The 15371-nt window shown below is 36.1% G+C and overlaps 1 protein-coding gene across 7 annotated transcripts in view; it reads left to right on the forward strand.

Moving 5' to 3' along the window:
- The window catches only part of NHSL1 (NHS like 1), a 366199-nt gene extending 353700 nt beyond the window's left edge, over nt 1-12499 (forward strand). For all 7 annotated transcript variants that reach the window (XM_053710664.1, XM_053710666.1, XM_053710667.1 and 4 more), the window contains 2 exons: nt 2314-2434; nt 10362-12499. In XM_053710664.1, coding sequence (XP_053566639.1) covers nt 2314-2434; nt 10362-11061 — 821 coding nt within the window. In that variant the 3' untranslated portion in view covers nt 11062-12499. The remainder of the gene's footprint in view (nt 1-2313; nt 2435-10361) is intronic.
- The last annotated feature ends 2872 nt before the right edge of the window (nt 12500-15371 follow it).

The raw sequence follows: 15371 nt of genomic DNA on the forward strand, positions 1-15371 counted from the left end.
CACTCATCATGGTTTTCCAAAGCATTGATAAACTGACAGATTTAAATGCTTTGGAAACATTTATTTTGTATGTAGGTGCTGATATTAATTTCATATATACACGCGCTTTTGTTTTTAAGAAAGCAGTCTGCTGGTGGTTAATTATTCTTCCCAGTATTTCTCCTCTTCTTGTTTTTTTTCATCTTTGCCTTTCATGTTTCTGTCTCTGTTTTATGATATGTGTCACCCTTAACGCTCTGCTTGCCCCCCACCCCTTACTTTCTCTGTTCCTCTGTCTTCTTCTGACTTTTGTTGTCCTCTGTCTTCTTCTTGTTGGGTTTCTTTGGTGTGACTTTCTTCCCCCTTGGTGTTGATTTCCTTTTTCCTCTAGATGCCTAAGTAATCTACACTACTTTTGCTCTTACTGATTCTTCTTTCCCATACTGTTTTGCCCCTGTTCCTTTTTTCTTCCTGACTCAGGTCCCTTCCACTAGTAGAGTATACCCCATTCCACTTGCTGACTTAGACCCCTTCTGCTTGCTGAGAATGACATGTTCCTTTTTCTGACTCGGGTCCCTTCACTTGTTGAGTATACCCCAATCCACTTGCTGACTTAGACCCCTTCTGCTTGCTGACTTAGACCCCTTCTGCTTGCTGAGAATGACATGTTCCTCTTTCTGACTCAGGTCCCTTCCACTAATTGAGTATACCCCATTTCACTTGCTGACTTAGACCCCTTCTGCTTGCTGAGAATGACATATTCCTCTTGCTGACTCAAGCCTGTTCCACTTGTTGAGTATACTCTATTCCACTTGCTGACTTAGACCCCTTCTGCTTGCTGAGAATGACATGTTCCTCTTGCTGACTCAAGCCTGTTCCACTTGTTGAGTATACTCTATTCCACTTGCTGACTTAGACCCCTTCTGCTTGCTGAGAATGACATATTCCTCTTGCTGACTCAAGCCTGTTCCACTTGTTGAGTATACTCTATTCCACTTTCTGACTTAGACCCCTTCTGCTTGCTGAGAATGACATGTTCCTCTTGCTGACTCAAGCCTGTTCCACTTGTTGAGTATACTCTATTCCACTTGCTGACTTAGACCCCTTCTGCTTGCTGAGAATGACATATTCCTCTAGCTGACTCAAGCCTGTTCCACTTGTTGAGTATACTCTATTCCACTTGCTGACTTAGACCCCTTCTGCTTGCTGAGAATGACATGTTCCTCTTGCTGACTCAAGCCTGTTCCACTTGTTGAGTATACTCTATTCCACTTGCTGACTTAGACCCCTTCTGCTTGCTGAGAATGACATGTTCCTCTTGCTGACTCGGGCCTGTTCCACTTGTTAAGTATACCCCATTCCACTTGCTGACATATAAAAACAAACAGAGCTCCAAGTTTTTCATTAGCACTCAACTGTTACCAATGCCACGCTTGTTTTTAAATATACTTACATGGGTCCTGCTTGCCTAACTTTCTCCTAAGAACCCTTTTCATAATGTCCTCTAATGTCAGCATTCCACCTCCGATATCCAAATCCAGGGAAATATGCATAAATGCATATGTAAGCTTGGCTTTACTGCTTAACTCCCAGGATGACATCCATCTTAGAATGATCCCATTTCCCATATGATAGGAATGTAAAAAAAGTAAATGAGTTCTTTTATTTCTAAAGTTAAAAGTATGAAACAATACAAATAATGTACTAGCCAATAACCATCCCTTTGACATGTTTAGGGCCCCCTTGTGGAGCTTTATCTGAGATACTCTTGCTAAATCATGCTCCTTAAGCTTGCTCTAGCCCAGTTATCATTGAATATTTTCAATTATTTTGGGGAGATTATTTGTTTAAATTTGTAAGATATTAATATATTATGATTTTTTTTTGTTATATAATTTGTTTATAGCAAGTGTTTTATTTCTGAGACACTAAAGCATCTATGTTTTAACTTGGGAAAAGGTTACGTCATTCCTCACATTAGGACATATGAATTCTTAAATTATTGAAACAATAGCTACACTTTTAGGACCCCGATGGCAGCACATATATGCCTTTTTGTCATTTACTCACCCAAGTACATTCAGCTAGCTTGAGGCTACCTACGTTTAAGTTTCTACAAAGGATACCAAGAGAATGGAGCTGATCTGATATCAGAAATCATTTGAAATGTTGATTAAAATTGCATGCTTTATATGAATCATGAAAGATTAATCTTGACTTTACTGTGGCTTTAAAGGTTTTCCATCATTAAAAATAGATTTCCTGGTTGTTTTCTACTGGGTGACAAACCTTGTAGTTTACTGACTATCCCTGTATTCTTTTTTTTTTCATCAGAGGTCTTTGAGCCATTAACTCCATCAATAGGTCAGATAAGAAGTTACCCAGAGGGCAATGAAGAAGTGATGACTCCTACCAGACAAAGGACCACTGAGGACCTGTTTGCAGTAATTCATAGGTAATTTAAACAGTTGGTGCACATCCTACTTAGAAAACTCCTAACAGAGCCATAGTTCTATTGTGCTGTTGAATAACTAAGCGTAAAAGTATTTTACTTATATTTTCGCACATACACTATGAGTTGGATATGGTAACTTTTCATAGTAATTAAATTAGTCAGGTCCTAGCACATTGGCACTGCAATATTATCATGGACCGTAATTTTATTATGAAAATGTTGCAGTGGTAGTGTCATGGATATCACAATATTGTGGACACAGAATACCACTACAGTAATCTAACAATAGCAATCATTTTAACACACAGCAGTAACCAGAGTTTTAACCCCTCTGTGATTTTACTGCCCAACTGAAAATATTGCTTGCTATTTTTTTGCAGCGGTATCATTCCTACTGCATAAATGTTACTGCTACATTTTTTGTCATGGCTGCATTCTTGCTTTTTAGTTCTAAACTCTTAGGGCTAGATTACGAGTGGAAAGTTTTTTAACGCTTCTGCTCGAGCATTAACTGCACTAGAAGTAAGCTTTTTGCACGTGTCGGGTTGCACTCATATAATGAGTTGAAAGTAAACTGTTTTTGTTCTTGCACTAACCCGACGAGCGAAAAAAGCCGTACTTAGAATATCGCGCATGCGATAATCTATTCCCCCATAGAAGTCAATGGAGCCAAAAATGTTGGAAAAAACACCCTACTCGTGCACAAACTTGATCCCATATTCTCATGTGTGCTAACCCGGCATGAAACTATCAATATTTCACATTCCAATGTTCTTCACATAGAAGAATATGTTCTACTTATTTATAAATAAATATTTCTATATATATGTCATGGTTTTTGGTAATATATATATATATATATATATATATATATATATATATATATATATATATATATATATATATATATATATATTTAGATGTATATGTGTGTATATATATATATATATATATATATATATATGTACAGTATATATTTATAAACACATAGAACATATTCTATGTGTGCAGAACGTTGAAATGTGAAATATTTACAGTAAATACACAGTATAACACTTTTTATTAAAAATGAATATTGCATAAATATGTTTTTACATGTTTTTCTCTACTTAAAGGGACATAATACTCATATGCTAAATCACTTGAAACTGATGCAGTATAACTGTAAAAAGCTGACAGGAAAATATCACCTGAGCATCTCTATGTAAAAAAGGAAGATATTTTACCTCACAATCTCCTCAGCTCAGTAGAGTTAGTTCTGTGTAAAAAGTTATACTTCACCTGCTCCCAGCTGCAGGTAAAAATAAAAAAAAATGAAGAAATGAACAGCAGGCAATCAGCATCAGCAGTGCTGAGGTCATGAACTCTTACTGTGATCTCATGAGATTTGACTTAACTCTCATGAGATTTCATAGTAAGCTTCCTTTACCTGATTGGTGAAATAAGATGAGAGTGCACGATGCTCATCCCTTCAGATGTCCCGGGACAGACACACTAAAATGCTGCTCAGAAATCCTTTATAATGGGAGGTGGCTACTGAGGAACTTTTGAGGTAAAATATCTTTCTTTTTTACATAGAGATGTTCAGGAGATATTTTCTAGTCAGCTTTTTACAGCTATGCTGCATCACTTTCAAGTGTTTAAACATTTGGGTATTATGGCCCTTTAACTGGAAAGGTCTATATATGTCTCTATATGTGTACATATGTATTTATGTGTTATAGGTGTGTATATGCCGTAAATACATATATGCACTTATAAATACATATGTACACACACATATATACATAAATATACATAATTAGACATGTATATGTATGTATCTCTATGTAAAAGCCCTTTGACTGTTTCTTTTCTTCACCTGAGACCTCATATCTTTGAGCCCTTATAACTTGTTTGTGCAATATTTTTTTAAAAATATTTTTTATTGGATGGTGTTATTATGAGTGTAACTGTACTTTGTATTGTATTTTTTATCTGTTTTGTGACACTTTTTGGTTTTGCAAAACAGTTAACCACTAAGCTCTGAGGACGTGGTAATCATTCTAGCATAAATTGTGGTTGCGCTCAAGCGATCACATTTACTTTCAACTAACGCGTCTGTTAGTAATCTAATCGTAATCTGGTCCTTAATGTGGAAAGTAGAAATTGTAAGAGAGCAGATATGGGTTAAACACATAGTTAAAGTGCCATCTGTGAGATGCCGATAACTGCTGTCCCAGAGTGAAAAAGTGGATGCTGAGCCAATCAACAGTACTAGTTGCATAGCATGATCATGTGTTTGGCCTTGCTGATTGAGTCAGTGTAATTTTCTGCTCTGGACCTGCAATTTTCTGTGGCTTTTAAGCCACAATTTAACTATGTGTTTAACCATTTGCGGGCTTTAAACATACATATACATTTGCAGAGTTGATAGTGATAAAATGACATGCTCTAACAAAGGAGAGCATTGTTTTTTTCACAATAATTGCCCTTTAAGCTTTTTTTTTTTTTTTTTTTTTTTTTTAATATAATGTGGATATTCTTCAGCATATAATACACGTTGTTTTGTTTATGGGTTTTTTTACAACCACAACTTATATAATAGCCACTCAGCTCTGTTTAATGTTGTGTTCAATAACGGCTGTCATTTGTAGCAGGTCAAGATGTTTAGTATCTTACACTTTCTTTTTTTTTTTTTTTCTACCAATGTATGTTTTTTTTTTTTTTTTTTACTCTTTCTTTTTAATCCATACATCCTTTTTTTATTTCAAACCACCAATGTCCCTTGCCCCTCTGCTGTTTCCATAGTACAGTTTGGGATAGAGGCTGAACGCTAGAGCCTCACGGCAGTTGTGAATAAACCTGGCAAGTAAAGGTATACACAGGTCAACAGACTTTGTGTATGATAAGTGTTTGACTATTGTATATTGAATTCATTCCATACCATTCTATATCCATTTTTCATGACATTGTGGATGTTGTATATTTCCCTAGCAGTAGCTAGAAGTGTCACATCTGCCCTATTCATATACATTCATCCTGTTTTTATTGTGGTCAGCCAATCATTTTGGGTAATTTAAGTAGCCACAGGTCTCTTTAATGTTCTCATATCATGTCAGTGCTTGGCCCGGCCGGAGCCATGTAAGGTTTATATAAACATGTTATTGATGCAATCCTATTTACAATCTTACATTTATCTTGTATATACAATTGTCAGTTCTCTACAGATATAGTTTAATTGTCACTTTTACATAGTTGTAGTAATAGAATCTCTGTGAATTTTTAACATTGTGTTCTTGCAGGGCTAGTTTTGTTTTTATTGATAAGAAGTGGGTTAGTGAAGCAGTGCATTTATGAAAGTTCTGGATATTTTTTTTGTTTATTACATTTTAATTATTTATACATTTAAGGGACATGAAACACACATTTTCTTTCCTATGGCATGGAGATTCCACAACGTCATTCCAATTACTAGTGGGATATTCAACACCTGACCAGCAGAAGGAGACAAAGAGCACCCAAGCAAAGCTGTTAAGTGTAACTTCCCTTACCCATAATCCCCATTCTCTTTGCCTTTATCAATGGAGGATGTGTGAAGACGGCGTCTGAAGATATTTAATCCTTTTATGGGTACTTTTCCCTGCAAGCAAGGATTGGGGTCTAGCTGTGTCCATTTCAATCTCTTTAGTAAGAGTAGTGGTTACTTTTAGTAGTTAGAAGGCGGTGAGGTGGTCTTTGCTTTACTTCTAACAATTTTGCTACCCCTCTGTAGAAAGCCAGGGTTGGTTACTCTGTTCTTTCTTTTTACTACAGATCTCTGACAGGGAGGATTACCGGTTATACCTTACCTGGATCTAGGTAAGTCCTTTTTTGCCTTCTAGATACTGAATGACAGCATTTTTGAGGTTACCCGTCAACTGGATCGATGATTGGATCAGCCAATAGAATGCGAGCTCAATCCTATTGGCTGATTGGACCAGCCAATAGGATTGAACTTCAATCCTATTGGCTGATTGCATCAGCCAATAGGATTTTTTCTACCTTAATTCCGATTGGCTGAGAGAATTCTATCAGCCAATCGGAATCTAAGGGACGCCATCTTGGATGACGTCACTTAAAGGTACCTTCATTCGTCGTTAGTCCGTCGGATGAAGAGGATGCTCCGCATCGGATGTCTTGAAGATGGACCTGCTCCGCGTCGGATGGATGAAGATAGAAGATGCTGTCTGGATGAAGACTTCTGCCCGTCTGAAGGACCACTTCGCCCGGCTTGGATGAAGACTTCTCCCGGCTTCGTTGAGGACTTTGGCCCGGTTGGATGAAGACTTCTGCTGCTTCCTTGAGGATGGATGTCGGATCTTCAGAACAGTAAGTCGATCTTCAGGGGGTTAGTGTTAGGTTTGTTTAAGGGTGTATTGGGTGAGTTTTATTTTTTAGATTAGGGTTTGGGCCGCAAAAGAGATAACTGCCCTTTTAAGGGCAATGCCCATCCAAATGCCCTTTTCAGGGCAATGGGGAGCTTAGTTTTTATTAGATAGTATTTTATATGGGGGGTTGGTTGTGTGGGTGGTGGGTTTTACTGTTGGGGGCGTTATTTGTATTTTTTTACAGGTAAAAGAGCTGATTACTTTGGGGCAATGCCCTGCAAAAGGCCCTTTTAAGGGCTATTGGTAGTTTAGTTTAGGCTAGGGTTTTTTTTTATTTTGGGGGGGCTTTTTTTAAAATTTTGATAGGGCTATTAGATTAGGTGTAATTAGTTTAAATATCTGGTAATTTGTTTATTATTTTCTGTAATTTTTTTTTTTTTTACTTTAGCTAATTTAATTTAATTTAGCTAATTTATTTAATTATAGTGTAGTGTTAGGTGTTATTGTAACTTAGGTTAGGTTTTATTTTACAGGTACTTTTGTATTTATTTTAGCTAGGTAGTTATTAAATAGTTAATTACTATTTAATAACTATTCTACCTAGTTAAAATAAATATAAACTTGCCTGTAAAATAAAAATAAACCCTAAGCTAGATATAATGTAACTATTAGTTATATTGTAGCTAGCTTAGGGTTTATTTTACAGGTAAGTATTTAGTTTTAAATAGGAATAATTTAGTTAATGATAGTAATTTTATTTAAATTTATTAAAATTATATTTGTTAGGGGGTGTTAGGGTTAGACTTAGATTTATGGGTTAATAAATTTAATATAGTGGCTGTGACGTTGGAAGCGGCAGATTAGGGGTTAATAAATGTAGATAGGTGGCAGTGATGTTAGGGACGGCAGATTAGGGGTTAATAATATTTAACTAATGTTTGCGAGGCGGGAGTGCGGCGGTTTAGGGGTTAATATGTTTATTATAGATTGCGGCAATGTTGGGGCAGCAGATTAGGGGTTAATAAGTGTAGGTAGGTGGCGGCGACATTAGGGGCGGCAGATTAGGGGTAAATAAATATAATGTAGTGGTCGGCGATGTTGGGGGCAGCAGATTAGGGGTTCATAAGTATAATGTAGGTGGCGGCGGTGTACCATAAAACTCATAACTACTGACTTTTAAATGCGTTAAGACTCTTGACAGGGTAGGGTGTACCGTTCACTTTTTGGCCTCCCAGGACAGACTCGTAATACCGGCGCTATGGAAGTCCCATAGAAATATAGACTTTACAAAGTTTACGTAAGTTGTTTTGTGGTAAGGCCAAAGAAGTGTACGGTGACCCTAAACCTGCAAGACTCGTAATACCAACCGGCGTAAAAAAGCAGCGTTAGGACCTGTTATTGCTGCTTTTTTACCCTAACGCACAACTCGTAATCTAGCCGTATATTATTTACCATAATTTTAATGAGGCAGAAAACAGCAGGTGCAGAAGAAAAGTTTTGTGTTTCCTCATTGCAGTTTCAATTTCATTTAGTTACAAGAATGAAACCAGAACTCCAGAATATGTGCACTAAATATTTATTGCTGCCCTGTGACTCATAATATTAAATTGTTTTATTATATAAGGAAAAATGTTTTTCATGACTTGAAACAAACATGTAATGAATACTGTTCTGAAATCTCTACTGAATGGACTCTACATCCCTCTTGTGGTTTATATGCATTACATAGTAGATGAGGGTGAAAATAGACAGAAGTTCATCAAGTTCAGCCTATACAGATTTACAATAATAAGCTCCAATTTAGCTTAAAATAATTCCATTAAAAAGGTGAACCATTTAACACAAGCAATAGTATCCCTGATTTATGATTCTTGCTAGAAATGTATTGAAGACACTTTTAAATGTACCTAAGGTATTGGCATTCACTACCTCCTTAGGTAATGAGTTCTGCAATTTGATTGCTCTTAATTACTTACTCTTTAATTGCTTATATTAATACAACTCACTTGTAATTCTGTGAGAAAGATAATTTGTATATTTAATACGATTGCTAAATGTCCATTGATATTAATTTTGTCTCTAATATATGGTAATTATTTTGCACTGTAGCAGCAAACAATCCTAAATTACATTTTTGATAACTGTAATTGATTACTAATTGCCTCATGGCACCACTATCCTGCCTTGGGTCCATTGCATGACTTTTCTCACTACAGTACCCAAATTCTCAAATGACTCCCCTGTGGGAATGTGTGTGTGTGTTTTCTCCCCACTATTAGATGATTATTATTTTACTCTCTACTGCAGGGGTTTCAAACTGGCGGCTCAACAACCTACTTTTGTGCGGCCCACACCATCTCTATGAAAAAAAATATGAAAAAAAATAATTATAATATGATTATTAGTTAAAGAGCGGGCACACTTCGTGCTAGGGATGCGCATACGTGCAACCTTGATTCCGCTCACCATTATGACTGTATCCCATTGTTCCTGTATTGCGATTCACTTGTTGTATAGTGAGCAGCTGCACCATGGTAGCGAGATCATTAAAACCCCTTAGTCTTTAGCGAGTAACATTGTTATTAAAAAAATGGCAAACACAGATAAGTGCATAATGATTTATTTTACATATGCAGCACTTCTTTATATGTGTTCATTACTATGGCAGCACTGATTTCATGCATCATTTTTGCTTGTTCCTTTCCATAATTTTCTCTTTAACTAAAATCACATACTTTATATTTTGATAAACAAATATCTTATACTGTTATGCTATGCTAAACTGTGAGCATGCTTTGACCAGGGCTGCTAGAGAAAAAAATAGCGCGGACTCCGTGGGAGAGCAACCAGATGGAGCGTGTGTGTCACCTTCTTAAAAGCATATTAGAGCTTGTTTCATCATGCCAGAATAAGTTAATTAGGAGTTACAGAACACAATCTTTTGAAATGTATACAGTTATAGCAAACGCCACTGATTTGTTTAGCAATGGCAAGATATGTAGGTAGTGTGCAGCCCACGTGAGTTGCACTTGTATGGAAAATGGCCCACGACTCAAATGAGTTTAACACCGCTGCTCTACTGCAATTTCAGTTTTTATTTTCTTCTTTTACACAGGATTTTATTCTACAAAGAACCCAAAAGGCAATAAGAATTTATAATAGCTATTGTCACCCCTTTATCGGTGTGTTTTTTTACCTTTAACATCAACTTTCTTTCTTTTATATTTTTACTTTCTAAGTTGTCATCTTTAACCCTAGTATCTACTGTATAACTGTAAATTAATAGTTTATTTGTTTTTGTGTTTATCTATTATGTAAAAGAAATAAAAAATAATTTAAAAAAATATTGAGACTAAATATTTATGACCATTAATGCGATAATTTATATGAATAGCTAAGAATAGCTAAAAATCAGATATATAAGATATCATTGTAAATGGGACTGCACATTTAACATGTTTACAGACTGAAATAGATTGTAGTACAAAAATGCCATTTAAATTGGATTCTTAGAATCGGAGGGGAAGAAACTCTATTATATTAATCAACATAAATTTATGCTTGTATTTAAATTGCAGATCAAAAAGAAAAGTTCTAGGACGCAAAGATTCTGATGATGACCCCATGCGGAACCACTCTCCATCGCCACCAGTGACTCCAACTGGGGGTGTCCCAAATGTAAGCTCTTTCAAGCAACCTGGAGCTATCCAAAGAAGTATTCGGAAGTCTAATACCAGCAGTGATAATTTCAAAGCTTTGTTGTTGAAGAAGGGAAGTCGATCTGAGTGTAGCTCACGTATGTCTGCAGCAGAAATGCTGAAACACACTGACCCGAGGTCTCACAGATCGAAGTCAGAATCATATATGGAACTCCCAGACAGCCCAACATTGTCAAGTAAAAACAAGAGATCCCAAGATGAGTGGGCCAAGAATGAAGGGCTAATGCCAAGGAGTATGTCTGTCTCAGGTACCAGGTACAGTCGCTCCAGAACTCCACCTTCTGCAGCCAGCAGCAAGTACAATGTCCGAAGCCGCATTCAGAGTAGTCCGATGACAGTGATTTGTGAAGGAAGAGAATCTGCTGAAATTGCTGAAAGCAGCTTCTTAAAGATGCCTTCTTTATTATCCTCAAGAAGTCTGGATAGTTATAACAACACTAACTGTGATTTAAATGATTCATTGGGAGCTGAGGAATCTAATGTCCACATAGACTTGATGAGTAAACTTTTAGAAGACAGTAAAAGTGATGTAACTTGCTCCTTAGAGGAAAAAAGTTAACAGGCAGAAGGCAAGCCATTGTTAATTTATATATGGATCCAATCCCATGGAAGCACTGAGAGCCCTCATTATAAAACAGGCAATAACGGGCATTGCCAGGCACTTGGAATCTTTATATTTAATGCTTTTTCATTGCTGTCTCAGAGGTAGCAATTGGTGGATCTTGGACTATGATGAGCACCTACCAAGAAGTAGACTCTTGGATTTAAAGCTGAGAACTTTTCACAAGGTGCCAGGTTCGAGGCTGAATTCTTCAGACTCCATGAAAAAACTAGCAAGTAGTATTCAAAAAGCCTAACCAGGGTGTGTGTTAGCGGGTTGGCAATGCTACATAGTGTTAGGTTTATAAAGCTTAGTGAAACCTACTTAACAGGGTAACAAAAGCTTTGAAACACTGATAAAATGGACTATGTTGTAGTTTTCAACTTAAGCTTTATATATTGAGTGCAATTGCTGAACTATTTAGAGAGGTTGTAAGACTAACGCTATCAGATTGCTAGTCCATGATTCTTCTGGTACTGCTGTTTTAGGTTTCTTTCCCTTTATATTAATATTTCCAGGACAGTTAAATCACTTCTTGTGCATTTTCAGCTGCTGTGCAGCGGCACAAGTCCACGATTATTTTTTAACTTCATGAAAGCAAAAAACAAACAAAAAAGAGGCTGAAGTTATATTGTACGCTTTTAAAAGTGAATTGCTTTATTAGTTTTGGGTATGGTTCAATGCAGCAAACATCAACCAAGGATTGCAGAGAATAATAGTTCAATACTTGTTATTGCTCTGCTTATTGTTACATTTTTAACTGCAAAATAATATTTTTGTTTTCAATTTTTTTTCTATCTTTTTCTTTTTTTTTAATCTAATAACTTGCACTACATTTGTGTAACCTTTATATCCAGATGCTTGGCATACATTTTACTGAAATATTAAGTGAGAAAATCGATGCCATTATTTCATTTTTTACCATTTGGAAAATGAATTCTACATTTTTGGTTACCAAAGAATAGCTTTTTTTTTAGCAATATGCCTGTAAAATTTCTTAATTGTTTTTACTTGTAAAAAATATATTTACAAACTGGTTTATGTTTGCATTTTCTCTCTTTTTTAACAATTTGTAGCATCATTTGATGTCTTGTGCAGTTTTATATTATTTGTATATATTAGAAAGTTCTAAATCTTCACTTTCTACTGGTGTTTAACATTTTGTACATTTTTTTTAGATAAATAACGCAGTTAACTTGTTAGATGCTGATGGGACTGCAGCAAGGTAATAAGGTGCAGTGTTGTAGACCATCTCAGCAGTAAAAGAGTTAATTTATTTTAGTACTTCTGTGAAATATGGCTATCTCAAAACCTTGGTATATGCATTCAGGGGCCTTTGTTTATTAGGACAATGAAAATGCTGTGACTATGCTTCAATAAAGCAAGGCTGACAGGGCATTTGATCTGTGGTGTTTTATTTTTCTGGTGTGTGTGTGCGTTATACATTATGGGAAAATACCTATAAATAGATAATTATAACAAAGAACCATAAATGTCTTAAACATGCATGTTTGCATACAGCAAATTAACTTAGTGACATTAAATCTACTTGAAAATTGTTTTTCTTGAAAAAGATAGATAATCCTTTTATTAACTATTCCCCAGTTTTGCACAATCAACACTGTTATATTAATATGCTTTGTTACCTTTGTGATTACCTTGTATCTAAGCTTCTGCAGACTGCCCCCTTATTTCAGTTCTTTTTACAAACTTGAATTTTAGCCAGTCAGTGCTGACTCATAAATATAAAAATTTTCTGTTCGTTTGGGACCAAGGCTATTTTTACATTTTTGCGGTGTTTGTGTTTAGCTGTAATTTTCCTCTTACTCATTTACTGTACCCACACATATTATATACTGTTTTTCTCGCCATTAAATGGACTTTCAAAAGATACCATTATTTTCATCATATCATATAATTTACTATAAAAAAAAATATAAAATATGAGGAAAAAATGGAAAAAAAACACACTTTTTTTTTAACTTTGACCCCCAAAATCTTTTACACATCTACAACCACCAAAAAAAACCATGCTAAATAGTTTCTAAATTTTGTCCTGAGTTTAGAAATACACAATGTTTACATGTTCTTTGCTTTTTTTGCAAGTTATAGGGCCATAAATACAAGTAGCACTTTGCTATTTCCAAACCACTTTTTTTCAAAATTAGCGCTAGTTACATTGGAACACTAATATCTTTCAAGAATCCCTGAATATCCATTGACATGTATATATATTTTTTTTAGAAGACATCCCAAAGTATTGATCTAGGCCACAAATTTTTTCACAAACTTTAGGTTTCTCACTGAAATTATTTACAAACAACTTATGCAATTATAGCATAAATGGTTGTAAATGCTTCTCTGGTATCCCCTTTGTTCAGAAATAGCAGACATATATGGCTTTGGCTTTGCTTTTTGGTAATTAGAAGGCTGCTAAATGCCACTGCGCACCACACGTGTATTATGCCCAGCAGTGAAGGGGTTAATTAGGGAGCATGTAGGGAGCTTCTAGGGTTAATTTTAGCTTTAGTTTAGTAGACAACCTCAAGTATTGATCTAGGCCCATTTTGGTATATTTCATGCCACCATTTCACCGCCAAATGCGATCAAATTAAAAAAAAAACGTTAAAGTTTTCACAATTTTAGGTTTCTCACTGAAATTATTTACAAACAACTTGTGTAATTATGGCACAAATGGTTGTAAATGCTTCTCTGGGATCCCCTTTGTTCAGAAATAGCAGACATATATGACTTTGGCGTTGCTTTTTGTTAATTAGAAGGTCGCTAAATGCTGCTGCGCATCACACGTGTATTATGGCTAGCAGTGAAGGGGTTAATTAGGTAGTTTGTAGGGAGCTTGCAGGGTTAATTTTAGCTTTAGTGTAGAGATCAGCCTCCCACCTGACACATCCCACCCCCTGATCCCTCCCAAACAGCTCCCTTCCCTCCCCCACCCCACAATTGTCCCCGCCATCTTAAGTACTGGCAGAAAGTCTGCCAGTACTAAAATAAAAGGTTTAAAAAAAAAAATATTTAAGCATATTTACATATGCTGCTGTGTAGGATTCCCCCTTAGCCCCCAGCTCTCTAACCTCCCCCTCTGCCTTATTGGGGGCCATCTTGGGTACTGGCAGCTGTCTGCCAGTACCCAGTTTGAAAAAAAAAAAGTTTATTTTTTTATTTTTTTGTTTTTATTTCTGTAATGTAGCTTCCCCCCCCACATACCAACCCCCACCACCTAACTGATGTCTATTTCTCTTGTTAAGTGTATCCAGTCCACGGATCATCCATTACTTGTGGGATATTCTCCTTCCCAACAGGAAGTTGCAAGAGGATCACCCACAGCAGAGCTGCTATATAGCTCCTCCCCTCACTGCCATATCCAGTCATTCTCTTGCAACTCTCAACTAAGATAGAGGTCGTAAGAGGACTGTGGTGTTTTATACTTAGTTTATTTCTTCAATCAAAAGTTTGTTATTTTTAAATGGTACCGGAGTGTACTGTTTATCTCAGGCAGTATTTAGAAGAAGAATCTGCCTGCGTTTTCTATGATCTTAGCAGAAGTAACTAAGATCCTTTGCTGTTCTCACATATTCTGAGGAGTGAGGTAACTTCAAAGGGGGAATAGCGTGCAGGTTTTCCTGTAATAAGGTATGTGCAGTTAAAATATTTTTCTAGGGATGGAATTTGCTAGAAAATGCTGCTGATACCGAAGTAATGTAAGTAAAGCCTTAAATGCAGTGATAGCGACTGGTATCAGGCTTATTAATAGAGATACATACTCTTATAAAAGTTCAATATGAAACGTTTACTGGCATGTTTAATCGTTTTTTACATATGTTTGGTGATAAAACTTATTGGGGCCTAGTTTTTTCCACATGGCTGGCTTGAATTTTGCCTAGAAACAGTTCCCTGAGGCTTCCCACTGTTGTAATATGAGTGGGAGGGGCCTATTTTGGCGTTTTTTTTGCACAGCAAAATTTACAGACACAGACATCCAGCTTCTTCCTGCATGATCCAGGACTTCTCTGAAGAGCTCAAAAGGCTTCAAAAGTCGTATTGAGGGAGGTAAAAAGCCACAGTAGAGCTGTGGCAGTTGTTGTGACTGTTTAAAAAACATTTTTGTCATTTGTTATTCCGTTTTTGGTATTAAGGGGTTAATCATCCATTTGCAAGTGGGTGCAATGCTCTGCTAACTTATTACATACACTGTAAAAATTTCGTTAGTGTAACTGCATTTTTTCACTGTTATTTCAAAATTTGGGAAA

The sequence above is a fragment of the Bombina bombina genome, chromosome 4 (genome assembly GCF_027579735.1).
Source record: "Bombina bombina isolate aBomBom1 chromosome 4, aBomBom1.pri, whole genome shotgun sequence".
Lineage (NCBI taxonomy): Eukaryota > Metazoa > Chordata > Amphibia > Anura > Bombinatoridae > Bombina > Bombina bombina.